General features: G+C 43.0%; 1 protein-coding gene across 1 annotated transcript in view; it reads left to right on the top strand.

Moving 5' to 3' along the window:
- LOC144783948 (uncharacterized) overlaps positions 1-19,026 on the top strand; it is a 376,042-nt gene that overhangs the window by 130,902 nt on the left and 226,114 nt on the right. Inside the window, exon 23 of the mRNA XM_078662677.1 lies at positions 13,063-13,148. Coding sequence (XP_078518803.1) covers positions 13,063-13,148 — 86 coding nt within the window. The remainder of the gene's footprint in view (positions 1-13,062; positions 13,149-19,026) is intronic.

The raw sequence follows: 19,026 nt of genomic DNA, 5'->3' as shown, positions 1-19,026 counted from the left end.
TGTTCTTGTGCATAGTGTTATTTTTTATATTTCATCTATCTATATAAATAAAAATGTAAATGTTTGTTTGTTCAAAATCGCATATCTCCGAAAGTTCTTCACTGATTGCTTTGAAATTTTGACACAACGTTGGATTCGAATAGGGGCGTGTTTTTATATACACAACGTTGGATTACAATACGCACGTGTCGGATACGCGCGTGTTTTTAATCGAAAGCACGAACAGACACATAAAAATTTCAATGTTCGTTTGTTCAAAATCTTAAATCTCCGAACGTTCTTCATCGATTGATTTAAAATTTTGACACAACATTGGATTAAATTAAGCGCGTGTTTATATATACACAACGCGGGATTAGAATACATGTGTGTCCAATACGCGCGTGTTTTTAATCGAAAGGCCGAACAGACCCTATCGATTTGGTTGCTGCGCAAAAACCACAAGGGGCGCATAGAGACAATAGTCTACATATATTAGGATGGACAGTTGGTGTCAGGATGGCAGACCGGGAAGTGGGTGGAGGGAGGGGGGAGGAGTTGGTTCACTTTTCAACATTAGCGCGTGTTTATATATACACAACATTGGATTTGAATGCGCGTGTGTCCAATACGCGCGTGTTTTTAATCGAAAGGCCGAACAGACCCTATCGATTTCGTTGCTGCGTAACAACTACAAGGAACGCATAGAGACAATAGTCTAGATATATTAGGAAGGACATTTGTTGTCAGGATGGCAGACCGGGAAGTGGGTGGAGGGAGGGGGGAGGAGTTGGTTCACTTTGTAACATTAAGAAAGGACGCATAAAGACAATAGTCTACATATATTAGGATGAACAGTTGGTGTCAGAATGGCAGACCGGGAAGTGGGTGGAGGGAGCGGGGAGGAGTTGGTTCACTTTGCAACATTAGCGCATGTTTAAATATACACAACGTGACAATAGTCACAAATACATATTGTGTGCCCACAAGCATTGTGAAAATAAACATATTAGAAATGTGCGCTTACTCTTGTCTTTCTCTTCCATTTAACCAGACTGAGCCACAGCAACGCGTGGCAGGGTACAGCTAGTGATTAATAATATGTTTACATTTATTTGTGTATTTTACTATATATGTCTAAATAATATGACTCATAATATTATGCTTATTTTTTGCAATTATTTGAAAGCATTAGTGGCTCATTCACAAAGGTAACACTTTAATGTAATTTACACTTTTGAGTAAGTTAGCTACGTTTTGGCTATTCACAAAATTTGAGTGTAAAGTTATTCAAAAAGTGCAACTTACCTGTGGGGTGGGCCAAAGAAGTAGTAAGTCCAGCACCACACAAGGCCAACCACTGGTAATGCAACACCATCCAATCAAAAACAAAAGAGGCAGGGACTTTAAATGAAACCCCATTGGAAATAATGTTAAATGATATAAAAAAATTATTAGTTACAAATATAAATGAGTTGAATATACTGCTAAAAATTATATACAAATAGTAAATGTTTATTATTTCTTTTCAAAATATTTGAAATTTTTTTTTAATGCAAACATTAATATAACCTTTTAAAGTTATACTAAAATTACTTGTATTTTATTCTGCACATCACTTTTAAATGCTAATAAAGCATATTATTTTTTATGTGTGTCATTTAATGTTTAATTTAAAATTCAGAACAATAATGTTCATTGATTTTAATACATGCATATTAATTAAGGTATTCATTAAAAAAAGTATGAGTGCTGAAGCATTTTTTCTTTTATTGTACATTTAAAATACATATATAAAATTAATTTACATTAATATTTGACGTAAAATATTTTGTATATTTTTATTGAGTCAAATAAACTTTTTTATATTTTTCTTATACTGTACCATACTGAGATCTCCACAAGACTGCAGAGTCTCCTTATGGAAAATGATAGGGAAAAGTACAAAAGTGCACATGCATGGCTTACTAAATACCTGTTGTACTTTAAATGCACATTTTTTATATACACAAATTCAGTGATGCTTCAATCAATCAATCAATCAATCAAGACATTTATAGAGCGCACTACTCACCCGTAGGGTCTCAAGGCGCTGGGAGGGGGGGTGCCTTTACTGCTCGAACAGCCAGGTCTTGAGCTTCTTCCTGAAGGAGAGGTGGTCTTGGGTCAGGCGCAGGTCGGTCGGGAGGGAGTTCCAAGTCTTGGCGGCCAGGTAGGAGAAGGACCTTCCTCCTGTTGTCGCTCTTCGGATGCGGGGGACGGCGGCGAGGGCGTGACTGGTCGAGCGGAGATGGCGTTTGGGAGCGTAGAAGTTGAGGCGGCTGTTGAGGTAAGTCGGGCCTTGGTTGTGTAGGGCTTTGTGTGCATGGGTGAGGAGACGGAAGGTGATTCTCTTGTTGACGGGGAGCCAGTGCAGGTCTCTCAGATGTCCGGAGATGTGGCTGTTTCGTGGGATGTCGAGGATGAGTCTGGCTGAGGCGTTCTGGATCCGCTGGAGTCTCTTTTGGAGCTTGGCGGTGGTTCCGGCGTAGAGGGCGTTGCCGTAGTCCAGTCGGCTGGTGACGAGGGCCTGGGTGACAGTCTTCCTGGTCTCGGTGGGGATCCACCAGAAGATCTTCGGTAGCATGCGTAGGATGTTGAAGCATGACGAGGAGACGGCGTTGACTTGTCTGGTCATGGAGAGGGAGGAGTCCAGGATGAAGCCCAGGTTGCGTGCGTGGTCCGTCGGTTTGGGTGCGGTGCCCAGGGCGGGGGGCCACCAGGAGTCGTCCCAGGCGGAGGGCGAGGAGCCCAGGATGAGGACCTCCGTCTTGTCTCAGTTCAGTTTCAGGCGGCTGGTCATCATCCACTCGGCTACATCTCTCATCCCTTCTTGCAGGTTGGCTCTGGCGGCGGTGGGGTCGTTGGTCAGGGAGAGGATCAGCTGGGTGTCGTCGGCGTAGGAGATTATGTTGAGGTTGTGTTGGCATGCGATGGCCGCGAGGGGGCTCATGTAGACGTTGAAGAGGGTGGGACTCAGCGAGGATCCTTGAGGGACGCCGCAGATGACTTCGGTGGCCTCTGACTTGTACGGTGGTAGGCGGACTCTCTGTGTTCTTCCGTTGAGGAAGGAGGTGATCCATTCCAGTGCCTTCTCCTGGATTCCGATGTTGCCGAGGCGCTGCACTAGGGTGCGGTGGCAGACAGTGTCGAATGCCGCGGAGAGGTCCAGGAGGATGAGGGCCGCTGTTTCTCCGTTGTCCATCAGGGTTCGGATGTCATCGGTGGCAGCGATGAGGGCGGTCTCGGTGCTGTGGTTGGCTCGGAAGCCAGACTGTGAGGGGTCGAGGGATCCATTCGTCTCGAGGAAGGCGGCCAGCTGTTTGTTGACGGTCTTTTCGATGACTTTGGCCGGGAACGGGAGGAGCGAGATGGGACGGTAATTCTTGAGTTCGGTGGGGTCCGCTGTGGGTTTCTTGAGTAGAGCGCTCATGCTAGAATGCTTTCTGCTGTTTCACAAAAAACTTCAAATGCAAAACGAATGCAAATAGAACCAAACTCTTTGACTAAAAAGTCCAAGTTCAGATAGCTGTTTAAGTTCATTTTCCACTCAACTCCAGTTCAGTTCAGTTCATATTACTTTATTTCAGTATACTGAAATTCCATGTAAAACATAATAAAATATAGAATACAGTAATAAACGATATGCAATATAAACATGATATACCACAATTATACAACGATAAACCAGATTTATATTGAGGGCAGCATTTGTAAGTACAAAAAAGCCACTCAACGATTCATGGATTTCTCATATCTTAATAACGAAATTAAGTATTTGGGATGAACAAGTCTGAAAACTTTGCAAATAAACATAAGGCACATGATTGAATGTTATAACAAAGGATATTTAGATTCAGCAGTAGTGAATGCCCAAACTTTTGTAAAAGACAGCCTATGAAGCGCTATGCCCACTCTGAATCTAGTAAGTCGGTTTCTTTCATACATGTTTTGTAGCTGAGCTAAATAGGGCTCTAAATCTTTAATTGTCGTTAAAACAAAATATATCCTTATAGATGATTTTCTTGTCTCATAAAATTTCTGAATACATTGCTTCTTTCTACAAATCTTTTAGTAACCCATGTGTTATAGTTTTTTAACTGCTCCATGTTTTAAAATACAGCTCAGGACAGCTCAATTCAACACACACTTCTTTAATATACACTAACCAAGGAATCCTATAGATAGCATCCAATTTAATACAGTGTTCAATCATTTCACTGTAAGATTGGCCTTAGGATTACACATTAGACATCCACATTATGGGGCCGATTAGGATGGCGGTTTTTCCGCATCCTCTGGGCCGGCGGAAATGTCCGCCGGCCTGGAGGATGCAGAAAAACCGCGGCGGAGACTCCAAAGACCCACCGCCAAATTAGGATGGCTGGTGGGTCTGGAATTCCGTCCGCCGCTTTTCCGCCGCGGTCGGCTTCCGACCGCGGCGGAAAAGCTATAACATGGCAGGCGGTGTCTATGAGACACCGTCCGCCATATTATGATGTTTGTGTAAATATGCTTTTCCACGGCGGCTTTTCCGCCATGGAAAAGCATACGGACATTCACTTTGGGGGCCCGTTGCGGGCCCCCTGGGTGAATGGGGGGTGGGGGGTGCACATGGGGGGTACCTATGGTACCCCCCTGCATTTGCGTACACAAAGCAGCAGGCACCGTGCGGGGCCTGCCGCTTTGTGCATGTAAATGCAACACATGCATTTTTAACATTGCGGCGGGTGCAGCTTGAAGCTGCACCCGCCGCAATGTTAATAATAGAGGATGTGACCGCCACCCTGGCGGTCACATCCTAATTGCCATGGAGGGACCGCCGCTGCCCATGCGGACGGTCCCTCCTACTCCATCCTAATCGGCCCCTATGACTGGACACAGTTTGTCTCTCCATGAAATAACCAAAGCTCAGATCCTTATGGCATACACAATGAAAAGTACTGGTTGGAAGGCTCAATTATCGTTCAAAGAATATATTGTCTTCAGCCTGTAAGCTGAATAAACTTGAGTAGCTCTAAACACCTGCACCACAGGATATTCTACAAACACAGTTACTACGATAGAGCATCTTCATTGGGTTAATGGGTTTTTGGACCACACATGCAGCAAAGTAGAACACAGACCCCAAAGGCACATGTGTAAGATAGCCTTCTGGTGAAGATTAGTCCATCCTTTGGCGTTATCAAAAGATAAGCCCAGATAACAAAAAGAAGTTACTGTCTTCGAAAACGTGCCCTTTGATATGCATATCTTTTGATTAGTAGTGTTTTTGGCCCATGGTTAAAATAATAGTTTTAAACGGTTAGAGGACAGATCTAAATTGCCCATGTAGGGAGCATGCAAATCAAATCAAATCAATTCTTTTTATTTTTTTACATTTTTATTGAATCAGACTTGCAGCATTGACATTGGTTGGTTTTTCCGTACATACTAGTACTGTTTCCATTGTGCTTGACAACAATTTAAGTATAGCATACATCTGGCACGCATTATATAGTTTGTGTTAAATAACCCACTCTTCCATCACTCCTCATTGTCTGACGCCGGACCTGCTATCGAAGGGGCGCGGACACCTCCCCTGAAGTTATTCCACCAACCCCACATTCTTTCCCATTTTTTAAGGCACCCTCTGTGAACATAAGTGGCTTTTTCGTCCTCCATGACCATATCCATATCCATGCACCAATCTTTGAGGAGTAGAGTCCCAGCCACCCCCCAATGCTTGGCCACATTTCGTTTTGCTATTGTCATACCGAGTGTTGCCCAGGCTTGGGCAGTGTGATTCAGGTCTGTGGGCTCCCACATGTTTAGGAGACGTCTTGGTTCAGGCGGAACAGGACTAGTGCTAACTTCGGTAATGGTGTTCATTACTGGGCAGTCCCACGGCGTGTGGTAAAAGGTGCCTTCATCACCGCAGTTGTGCAGGCAGTTCTGATCAGTGGTTTTACCTATCTTGTTTAATATCACTCTAGTAAAGTAGATCCCGTGCAGCACTTTCAACTGTATGAGGCGTAGCCTAGAGGAAACCGCAACTACCCTTGGCGATTCTATCGCCTCTTGCAAATCTACATCGTCCAGGTCGCCCACATCCGTCTGCCATTGTGCCCTCAGTTTTTCCAGTGGGTCTGGCTGATTGTTGACGATCTTTTGGTACTTCAGGGAGATCGCTTTTTTGTCCATGCGCTCTGTCAGGAGTCTGTCCTCTAATGGAGCGGATTTGGGGAGGATCGTGTCTAGTGGAATGGCTGCCTCCAGTGCATGGTTGATTTGTAGGTAGCGAAAAAACTCAGTGGAGGCCATTTTTAACATCTATGTGACCCCACTTGCCAGGCTCATTAGATCATATGGGATGGAGGTAGTCTCCTATGCCGATGACACTCAGATTCTGGTGTCTCTCGCCCAACCTGTCATCTCTGCTGCCTCCAATTTTAGACACTGTATGGAGGCAGTCGCTCAATGGATGATCTGCAATTCATTGAAGCCTAATGGCGAGAAGACAGAAATTCTGGTGTTCGGAGGTAAGGAGGACATTTGGTCTGCGGAATGGTGGCCTACATCTTTGGGAGTCTGTCCTGTACCCACCGCCCTGGCAAGGAACTTAGGAGTCTTGATTGACCCCACCTTGGGGATGGGTCAGCAAGTTAACAGGACTATCTCCACATGTTGGGTATAATAAATATCTTGGGGAAGATTAAGCACTATCTGTCCCCACAAGCTAGAAAGCAAGTTGTAGTCGCACTAATAGGTTCCAGACTTGACTATTGCAATGCCTTATATCTAGGTATAAAGAAGGGTCTGTTACTGCGACTTCAAATGGTGCAGAACGCTGCGGCCAAGTTTGTACTGGATTTACCTAAGCGTGCCTCAGCCACTGCTGCGAGAAAGACATTACATTGGCTTCCGATTGAGGCCAGGATTTCCTTCAAGTCCCTATGTTTGATCTATGGGGCTCTGGCTAAAAACAGGTCTGGAGGCATAAGAGACCTGCTGGTCCCTTATACCCTTTCCAGAACTCTGCGCTCTGCCAATAAATCTCTGCTATCAGTTCCCCGCTTTCGTAGAGCCAAGTGGGGTGGCAGAGCTTTTTCGAGCCTTGCTCCGAAGTTGTGGAACACTTTGCCGGATGAAATTAAGTCCCTACCCTCAATTCAAGCTTTTAGGAGGGCTCTTAAGACCTGGCTATTTGCCACAGCCTACCCTTAGCTCTAGATTTTGCCTTTTTATGATTCCCTTTTTGGTTAGGCGCCTTGATGCCTTCGGGCTTAGTAGCGCGTTTATAAGTTGCATTTTCATTTCATTTAATTTCATTTCATTTTGTATTGTACTTGTAAGTGAGCAAAGGTGACTACTTTTCCCCCTTTGCAGAGGTCGCCCAACTGGGAAATCCCTATTGCATCCCATTTCTGAAATCCCTTACTCTTGTCCAGAGTGCCCAGTCGGCCTGTGCTCCACAGCGGCGTTTGTTGCGTTAATTTATCTGCCCATCCCAGGGATCATGTTACTACATGCCAAACGTGGACAGTGTGTGCAGCTGGCCCCAGTAAATTTACTTTATGCTTTTTGTTACAGAGCACCCGATTGAACCCTCCCGTACCCAGGGTATGCCTATCCAGTCGGTACGCGGAATCGGTATGAGGCGAATGGACCCATTGATTGATCACTGCTAATTGAGCGGCTCAATAGTATGTCTGGACATTTGGAAGTGCGATACCGCCATCATACCAGCTTCTGACCAGTTTTGACGCTGCTATCCTGGCAGGTTTCCCATCCCATAGAATACTGTTTACCTCAGAGTCTATTGCTCTAAAGTAGGACGTGGGAACCCTAAAGGGAGTGTTATGGAGAGCATAGAGAAACCTGGGGAGCACCATCATCTTAAAAAGCGCTGCCTTTCCCAGGAAGGTAAGCGGCAATGATTTCCAGTGTTTGACATCACGTCTCAGTCTCTGCAATGGTTCCTGAAGGTTTCTCGTCATGAAGTCGTCTGGGTCGGATGTGAAATAGATCCCTAAGTATCTGAAGCCGTCCGTGACCACTTTCAATGTACATCCCCTTGGCAATGAAGGGGGAGGCCCATGTAGGATATATAACACGGACTTGCACCTGTTAATAGTGTATCCGGAAGCTGTTCCATATACCCCGCATATGTTTAGGAGTCTAAGGAGGGAACGTTTGGGGGACGCTATGTACACTAAAATGTCTTCAGCATAGAGGAATATGCGGTCTTCCCACCCTTCCACCGAGTGAAGTCCGCGGATAATTGGGTAATTTCTTATCCATGCTGCCAATGGTTTGAGGACCAAGGCGAAAAGGAGTGGCGATAAAGGGCAGCCCTGCCACGTTCCGCATTTCAAAGAGAATTTCCGTGAGATATGCTTGTTAGCTACAACATTTGCGAGTGGGTTAGTGTATAATAAGCGGACCCAGGAGCAGAATTTGGGTCCGAACCCCAAATGGTGGAGGACTGCAAAGAGGAATGGCAATTCGACCGAGTCGAAATCAAATCAATTCTTGAGCCTATTTGCAGGTATAGACATAAGGACTGAATTGCCTGTGTTACAGCGTATAGCTGGGCACTTATTGCCCCCTCTAGTACCCTTCTCCAATCCCTCACGGAACTATCACGTTGGTACATATATAGTGTATAGAGGAGGAGCCAGAACACCACCCAGACTAACGGCTCTCGACAAGGCAGAACTATCTGAGCACTTACCTCTGGCTCCATGCATTATCCTAGCTAATAAATCACGATGCACTCTTTAAAGGAAAAAATTTGTTGTACAATCCAATTACATGCAATCAAATATGGACCACAGAATCGGTATGTTGGCACAGTACAAATCGGAGCTCATGTCCATAAAAGCCAAGGCTTAAGCCTAGCCCATTTCAGAGATAGATTTTACTACACCTGATCATAGCCAAAAGGCCGAGAAGCAATAGAGATACATTTTAAGCAACATTTAACCTTCTAAGACACATCTCTTGTCAGACCTGGCACAGGCAAAGAGAAGGGCAGGTTTTAACATGTTTGTGCTTCTTGCTGTCCATCTGAATCCTGAAATTAATCACAGACCTAGGACCCTTCTTGCTATCGTTCGGAATCTGAAAATTATTCACAGACCTAGGACCATCGGAGTTGATTTGCCAGGGGAAAAGTTATCTGGATACTTTCCTTCCAACAGCCCTACTTCATACACCCTCAGCTAGCCCTTAAACATCACTGGTGCCCCTTTGAGAAGGACCAGACTAGAACCCAATATTAGCTCGCGTTGGGAAAAATGTTCAAACCAATCCCACAGCAGGAGGCCACAACTAAAATCAGGCATGAGGGATTTTTCATATGGATTTGAAAGCCAGTCCAACTCTGAAATCAGCCCCTGTGGCCTCAAGCCCACCATGAAAATGCCAGTGTTACAATAGCCAATCGGACCTGACTTTGAGAGGTACCAAACCCCCAACTGGTTTTCAGTCACCTCCATATAGCCCCCAGAAACTAGTAGTGGGAGGAATGTTCCGTTCTAGCAGCGGAATTGGCAGAATTTTGGCCACTCTGTGTTACTCTTTAATGTTGAGTTCTGGTCAAGTTCCGTCAATCTTTCTCCCATGAGGCTTCAGAATATGCGAGCACGAGTGAGATTTTGCATCCCCTAGTGCGATTTTCCAAAGCGGCATTAGCCTGCCTTCGCAAATGGTCATGGTCAGAGGGCTGCTGTATGAGTAAATGTTCTGCCACTCTACATTTTCCAGTCGAGCAGCAGCAAAATGAAATCGAATGGACGCGCGCTTTTGCGCAATGCATGATGCATTTGTGCTGATTTCAGCACTGCTTACACCACCTGTGCTAAATTTCAGCAAAAGCTGCACATTTTCCACCCGTTGGCGGAATACTGCGGAATCACATAGTCTTTCTGTAACTCCGTGTAATTCTACAGAATTAAACTCTGCGAGATCCATCTACCCCTACCAGAAACCATTGCCTCACTAATGTAGGTCATAAACTGTCCATTAGTCAGACCAGTTCGTCCTTCAACATCCCAAGGCACTTACGTAAAGTATGTTCAGAGATCCCTCAGCCATGCCCTAGAAGGTGCCATTAAACACCCACAGCTAAGTCTCAAACACATCTGGCTCATTCTCGCACACCCTAGACCAGTTTTTAGACATTTTCGGTGTGCAGTGAAAGGCCTTAAAGAGACTTGGTCATGAGATACAGAAACCAGATCTCAGCCCACATTTAAGATCACCAGCTAGGTATTAGACACCACGAGATGTCTTTCAAAAGGTATCAGAATACCTTAGACATTGCCAGCAGAGCTTCTGAAAAACCTATTGATCAGTACATTGCCACAGCCAACCCACTGACCACCTTCAGCTATCATCATATGGTCCTTAGACAATACCAGAGGCACTCAGCATGCCTTCAGATACCCCAACAGGTCCCACAATATCACTCAGAGACTGTTGGTGTTGCTTTCAGACAACCACAGTTGGCCCTCAGCAGCCTTTTCTACATCACCAGAGACTCTAATTTTGCTTTCAAATACCCACCGCTGTTACACTTGGTGTGCCCACAAAAACCTCCTGCGTGGTCTCTGAGCCACCTACAACTGATCCTTGCATTCCACTAGCTGGCTTTGGAGAACCTTAATTAGCCCATACAGAAATGTAACAGGCCATCAAAGTTCTTCAGAATGTCTCAGAGGCCCATATCTTGTCCTTCAGAAATTGTGTCCCCGGAGGTTCCAGAATATGTGAGCAAAAGCGATTTGGCATCCCCTAGCGCGATTTTCTAACATGGGCAGTTGCTGGTGTTCACAAGAGGTCATGGTCAGAGGGCTGCCAAATGAGAAACCCTCAGCCATTCACCAATCAACCTCACTGTAGCCTAAGAAAAACCCAGGCCACTGTCAGACAGTGCCGAATGACATTCAGAGATGCCAGACAAGCTGTTTCATTAGAAATGTCTGTTTGACCCCATCATCCTGCCTTTAAATGTAAAAATTCAGAATTTATATGAACTAGCTGTGTTCTCAGAGATGCTTGCTGTGCCCTCAGAAACCTCTAGCATGCCCTTGGAATCCATAAGTGTGCTCTCGGAGACCTATAGTCTGATTTAAATGGGCATAAATGTCTTCAGTGCACCTTTAGAGACCGTAGGCATATACTGAGATACCTCAAGAATGCTCTCAAGAGACCTAGCCAGTCTTCAGTCACCACCAACTGATTTTAACCCTTCTCTAGCCAGTCCTAGAAACCCCAAGTATGCCCTCAGAAACCTCCCGTAGGCACACAAAGGTTCCTGGTTTCAAGCTCAGATGTAGACACTGCCCTTCTGGATTGCAGACAAATTTGGTTAGTACACACTAATTCAGCTGGCCATCATCGATCTGTAATTGGCACAACAATCATCCCATACACTTGAGTGACGAGGGGGGTAGGTCAAACCATCGCCCAAGCCCAACTTCCGCTAGCCACTCCTCTGACCACATCCAGCATACATACATAAATCAGTATATCTAGGCTTTCCTGTTTTCAATGTTTATTTTCTATGTATTTAAGAGGTATTTCCTCAGTGTTTTAATTATAACTTTTTAGAATCAGTGTTTGTTAGTGTTCATACAGTATTCAGCTGCATAACCTCCAAAATAGATAAAAACTGTGTCTAAAACATGTTGCTTTTTGGAGTTATTGTTATATAGCACATATCTAATTCAAAGGAAGTATTGCGGGGTATGTAGTTTTGTTAAACTATGAGTGTGTTAAATGGACTTGTAGTAAATTGTGATAATCATAGAGGTCTAAGTATTGTACTCTGATTCACACTCTCATACGTTCTCTCTCACGTTTCATTACCTCCCATGCTCACGGGATGCTGTCGCTGATTTTGATGTTGGCGAACAGAGTGTACTCTGCAAGGACATCAGAGAAATTACTCAATCACCCTGATGGAGTATCCGGTAGCAACATTTGAAAATGTCTGTCAGCCCGACAGACATTTCAACCATTGACAGGAAGCACTGTCAAGGCAGTTCCTGCCAATGTATTGGAAAGTTGATGTATGGCTCTGTCAAGCATGGCGGATTCATGAGGCAAAATTTCTAAAGTTTTCTAAATTTAAAAAACAAAATACCAAAGTGGGATTTTGTTTCTGTGTGATTGATTTTAACTACAACATGATTGTTTTCCTATGTAAGCATTAAGACCGCCTAAAGTGCAAGTGCTAAAAATATAATACAAAGTGCATTTGATTGGTCACCGCCTACTTATAGTATAAAGTGCTCAAGTGTTGGAATTGCATTATACTTAAACAATTACTTTCATGAATGGGTTTTGCAGCTTATATGGTCATTGGTTCTGTGCCCAATACATGTATAAGTACATTGTTGCCTTCATCATTCTTTCTTTTGGACATCTAGATTGTAATATATATCAAATCAATTTTCTTTATTAAATCCAAAATGTGTATACATTTTTACATTTTTACTCACTAATTAGACCCCTAATCATTTTGTCAGAGCTCGCACATGCTGCACAATTATTAATGTTGTGATACTGATTACTGATTAATAAATTGTCAGTTCTGTACAATGTCATTCTTTTAGAGGCAGGTTTACAGATCTTCTGTTGTATTGAGACCATCTGGGTGTTTGGAATCTAACACTAAAATGTAGCGTGTTTCCAATTTGCATAGCATGTTCTCCCTATTACCCCCTCTCCACTTGGTGGTACAGCATCAATGAGGTAATATTTAAGGTACTCCACATTCAATATATGTATATTTGTTTTTACATGTTCACCCTGATTTCTGATTATCCTTAACAGAATTTCAATGGACGCATTTCCTTTTTTTTGGTTGGGTTATTTCTGAAATGTATGGTTGATGGCATATAAACATTATATTTGCTGTGCTTAATGATTTTGTAATCAAGTTTACTAATATGGATAATTAAAAAATTAAAAGAAATTCACCTTTATTGTACAGCCACACACAGTTACTTTTGTTTTCAAAGGTTTACATGTCCTCTATCATTATCTTTACAGAGCCAATTTCCTGAATGACATCTCCAACCAACTCATCCCAAGCCTTCAAAATTCGATCTTCCAGTATTTGCTTAAGTATCACAAAGGTAAAATATATTTCTGAGACAGTACAAACCAGATTATAAAAGTGTTGATTTTATCTCACCTTTTGCGTTCTACTCTTTGAACATTGGGAAGTTGGTTTGCTGTTCTGGCTCCTCCTTGCATGTAGAAACTTAGGATGAAAAGCACTCTTGACAAAATACTGAACACCTCAGCATGTTGACCCAAAAATAACAGGTAGAGGGAAATTGAGATCTGGAAGCTCCAGGATGGATGGAAAAGATGACACTGTATACATTCTCCTTCTAATTGATCAAAAGTCATTGTACGAGTGCATTTACAGATAAATATAAATCATGGGAACATATCCTACCACTGGTAGGTATGTTAGCTTACAAGAAATTAGTTGACCGAAGAGCTGAGAGTAAGAAGTGCCAAGTAGTAGTTTCCATTTATTTGAGTGTTGCTTGTTCCTTGGCTGCTATAACAAAAAACGAACATGTCCAGCTTACCTACCTGTATATGTGAATGCAGTGCCCTTTTTTGTTTGCTATATATATCCACACAATAATAGACTAGGACAAGGAAGGGGAATGGGGTGATACTAGTAAGAGTACTCACCAATAATCTTCAATACTCAGAGTACTCCAAAAGAGTGGAGGGCTTTGCAGATCTTTATTCTTGCTTGGTAAATTACATGATGAATTGAGGGAAGATATCCTTCTTTTACCTCCCCTACATGAATAATAAAAATAATCAAGTCTATTGTATTATCAAATGATTACAATAAAAATGTGGATCACATATAATATAAAAAATATCTTATAGAATAAATGAAATTCTGCAATTAAAACTTACAAATCTAGCTTACAACAATCAAATTCAGTACACACAACTCCAAATATAAAATTCTGTTTGTGCTCCGACATCAACCGTAATTTTCATAAATTATTCAACCATCTACTACTTCATGTATGACCATCTATTGCTAAGCCTATTGCCTTTTACTTATATGGTAAAGTGCTTATGTGCCAAGTGTGCAAAATGCATATAAATCTAGCTTACCACGATCCAATTCAATACATACACCTCCAAGAATATGATTCTGTTTGTGTTCCGACTTCAACAGTAATTTGCATACATTGTTCAACCATCTACTACTGCATTTACAACCATCTTTAGCTCAGTCTACTGCCTTTCACTAATGTGATAAAGTGCTGATTTGCCGAGTGTGCAAAGCGCATACAATTCATTGAATTTATGCAGCCGGCCATTTGTCTCAAAAGGAAAGTCCAACACTCTATTGAATAAAATCTATGCTGCTTCCCTTTAGGTATACATGCAATCATGCAGATAGTGTTCTGTAGGCCTGATCTAAAAATGTAATCATCATTATTTGTGCACTGCCTTGTCCTAGCCTAAAACAGCATCTAACAGCATCCGCAGTTGCTCTTATTTTAGCATTTTTAAACAAGGAGCATAAATATATCTTCCTTATAGACAACAGTTTAGGGCAGATACATATAATATGTATAAGGGATTCAACCGCAGAGCCGCGGAGACGACAGGCTGTATTTCTTTTAAGAGCTGGGTTCCATTTCCCTTCAAACTCCCAGATCGGCATGTATAATAGTCTAAATCTTAGAATTTTCTTTTTTTACATGGCACAGCAAATTTAGTCCTAGATATTCTTGGCTCTGTGCAGTAAAAGTGTCAATTACTAAGTCCATGTGGTTGTATTTTGCAGCTTGTGTCCGATCTAAGACCCACTGCTTAATAGTAAACATGTAGTGGATAAGGTTTTTGTGGACGAAATAGTTAATTTGTCCCAGTACCCGTAGGTCAGGTAAATCATAGGATCCTCGTCCCGTCAATATAATGTGCAATTCTGTATCTTTATAGGTAGGTTTCCCCATTTCTTCATATAGTAGATGCTTTAGTGAAGATGGCTCGGCCTTAGCACGTTCAATGTAGTGGAGTGATACCAGGGATTTTAGGCCAAGTTCCAATCTCATAATACAGTGTGGGTGTGCCAACCGTAAGTGCAATAAGTTACATATGCATTTCATAAAGATGTATTCAAAACTAAAGATGACCTTGTTGCTTATTACTGGGGATGAATATAATAAATATGGAACTAGTTTCATATGTAGTGCTTTGAGCGATGGGCTAATCGCTTTTCCTCCGCACATATCCGTGAATGTTAATACCGATCTGGTAATCACTGCTGACTTCGATTTCCTAGTGGCCGGTGGCTCGACCAGGATTACTTATTATCAAAGATCACTCCGAGGTATTCGTATTGGTTCACTACTTCGATTGATATTCCTCCTAGTGCCCAGCCCTTGGCGTTTGGTTGCTGACCAAAGGTCATCATTTTTGTGAGAGATTGGTGATTAGACCGTTTACTGTATTATAAGTGTGTAGCTGATTTAGTTGGTGTTGTAACCCTTTCGGCGTCTGAGACAGAATCACCAGGTCATCTGTTTATGCCAGGAATGTTATTTTTGTACCTCCTAACTTTGGAGGAATACCCCAGTCTGACATTTTCAGGTCAGCATTGTACAGGAAGAATAATAATGGAGCAAAACTTAGGCGATAGAGTATTGTCACTTGATAGCTTTACCTGTATTTATGTTTCAAAGGGTAATTCAATATTAAAATTCAAAAGGTTCCGGTCGATTCCCCATGCTATAAGCTTGTTCCACAGCCTTTTCCAATTAACCTTATCGAATGCTGTGGGATAATCCACAAAACAGGCATAGAGTGTTGTTTTCTGCATACGTGCTTTTTTCCCAATTGGAGTTACAGCAAACAAATGATGGACGGAATGCTGACAATGCAAATATTCTACCCCAGTCAAAAGATCTGAATCAAATCCATTGTTCTTTTGCCTACTACGCCACCCCAGTTTGGACCCAGCCGTATGCGAATCAGTCTTGAGCCTGTGCCCCATGGGAACAGTCCAGACCGAACTGCCAGGATAGGTCCTCCCTGGACCGGAAAAAAGCATCCTGGGACCGGTTTCAGGGTATGTCACCCTTCTTCAGCCAGGCTAGCTTGAATCCAGTGGCACAGTGAGCAAGGGACCCACTTCTGGGCATACCCATCCCACTTAGGCCGAAAAGTGTTACAGCAACTAAATGATGGACGGAATGCTGACAATGCACACATTCTCCCCCAGTCAAAAGATCTGGGTTAAATCTATCGTTCTTTTGCCCACTACGCCACCCCAGTTTGGACCCAGCCGTATGCAAATCACTCAGTCTTGACCCTGTGCCCCATGGGAACAGTCCAGACCGAACTGCCAGGCCAGGTCCTCCCTGGACCTGAAAGACGCATCCTGGGACCGGTTTCAGGGTATGTCACCCTTCTTCAGCCAGGCTAGCTTGAATCCAGTGGCTCAGTGAGCAAGGGACCCACATCTGGGCATACCCATCCTACAAGGCTCCACCTAGGTTAGATGCTTTGCTTTTTAGCGTATAGTTCCAGATGAGATTTTTACCTTTAACAGCAATCATTCTATCACTGTTAACCATTATATGAGCCGTCCACTGGTCATGCTTGATGTTGATGACTAGCCTTTGAGGATCGTGATCACTCTCAGGTCTTTGTAGGATAGCATAGCTTTTTACACAGGTGGAAATATGAATAATACACAAATGTATAGTCTATAGTGGTGGAGGCCATGGGTCCTCGGTAAGTTGGTACAACCAGCTGGTCTTCTGCTAATCTTCCATTGAGCGCTCTATATCCGAAGTCTACCAAAAGGTCATATGTAAACCTAGTTTGAATATTGGTGCTCTTTGTTTTTTCTTTCATAGAATTTTTGGCTGAGGGATAATATGGCTCAAATCTGACTCCTCAATATTTGGGGAATTGATTCATCAATGGCAGTAGTGTTTGGTTGAAGTCCCCTGTTACAAAAACAATTGACCATATGCATCCATTATTTGCTCCAATTCCTCAAGTGTTTTCCGGTATCTATAGTTGTTTTTCACAAGCTGAGGGTTAAAGTAGATATTTATAACCAGCAGCTTTGCAACAAATTGGTTAGGGCAAAAGACTGGCAATATATACATACATAGTTTATTATCTTCTGATATTGTCAGTCCTCCACTCCGCCTTGCAGAAGCATTCCTTTTTACTATAATTTGATGTGTAGTGAAATTTGGGAAAGTTAAATTTAAAGGTTGCCTGAAGACAGATTACACATTTTTCTTGAATAAAACTAGAAATAATAGAAAACTGATTATACCACATTTCCCTTCCATATAGGACGATTTAAAAAATGAAAAATAACTAAGGGCCTAGTTAAGAGTTTGGGTGCCCACAGCGGAAGGGGCAACGCGCCGTCCGCTGTGGATCCTCCAAAACCCTGGTGCGACTGCTCAACAGATCAGGAGTTCTTTCCTGGTCTGGCCGGTGGTCTGAGAGCGGCAGTCTGTCAGGCTCATCAAAGAGCCTAACAGGCAGACCGTCGCTCTCAGAGCACGGAATGCACCTTCCTGCATGTGCTGGCATACATACCACACCTTGCAGGAAGGGGGGTGGTGCAAATCCAGGGCGGCATTACACCGGCATGAAAAGGGCGGTGAAATGGCAACTCGGAATTTGCTTGGAGGTGCCGGCTGCGGCACTGTCATTATAATCCTGTCATTGAAAGACCACTGGCCCAGCAGGAACCTTGATCCCAACGGTGTCGTCAGTCTCGTGGCTCTCTGACCGCCGCAATCATAATACCGCAGGCGGTTCCGCAATGTGGAGGTTGTCGCACTCGTATGTATTCATAATTAGGGCCTAAATCTGGGAGTGGCCTCAAGATTAGAACAAGGAAGATTAGGACTCCGTGTAATGAAGATTTCCAGTAAGTACTCAGGTCAAAGCGTGCAAGGTCACAGGGCTTTTGGATGTCTGGTCTTTTCAATCTGCTCTTTGAATGCTGTAGCCTGTGAGCACAAAGTCACCTTTGATACGTGAGGATGTGGAGTGAGCTTTGTTTCTGTGATGAAGAGTGCATCAGGGATGTGAATTGTGATGAGGTGTGTGATGTCTGGAGCATGGCACACTGAAGAGCGTGCATTAATAAGAATGAGGTGAATAGTATATCATGTAGTGTCAACTGGGATGTGGATGAGGTTAGAGTTGCATACTGTGGGAGTTTGAAGTGAGTGTTTTTGTTTTCTGAGTGTGATTATGTAGAGTAAATAACATGCTGGAGAGTAACCTGACATGTGCAGGATGTTGTTGCAGTAGGGATACGTATCTAGCTCTTTGCCCTTCTTGATCTAAACAGGTGACACTGTTGCCTGTGTTGACCCTTTGCTCTGGGTGCCCAGGAGAGGGGATACCCTAGATGTCTGTCAGAAGTTGGGGTACTGGCTAAATCAGGGTCCTTCAATAAGTTCACAGCAAGCAAGCTACTGTGGTGTTTGCCAGGTAGGTACAGTCAGCTCAGTTATAAGAAAACTAGTGAGGGAATAGCCAAATTTATAAGTCCTTGATGAATATCACATGATTTTCTTGAGAGTGGGGGCACAGTGGAAGATAATGTCCCTAGCGGGTACCAAAAAATAAGAAAACCCATACACACTGTTTTTAATTGATGAGGAGTATCAGCAATAATGTGCTTGAAAGTGAACAAAAGGCCAAAGTCAGAAGATAATCCTTGGATGTAGTATTTATTTATTTATTCTGCGAATATCCCCATCGATAAAACATCAAATCACAAATACATACATCATAATTTACAATGAAATATAAGGATAAAATACATTCTTCCTTTCTTCTTGCATATAAGCTCAATAAAATGGTCATTATAACTGTTATAAATCAAATTTGTAAATGTTTGCATTATTTGCGCCATGCGAACAATAAATATATATATACACTCATTATACAATCCACTCTGTAGTTTCTGAT

The sequence above is a fragment of the Lissotriton helveticus genome, chromosome 10, assembly GCF_964261635.1.
Source record: "Lissotriton helveticus chromosome 10, aLisHel1.1, whole genome shotgun sequence".
Lineage (NCBI taxonomy): Eukaryota > Metazoa > Chordata > Amphibia > Caudata > Salamandridae > Lissotriton > Lissotriton helveticus.
The sequence above is the reverse complement of the archived record's forward strand: the minus strand, read 5'-3'. Positions and strand labels throughout refer to the sequence as shown.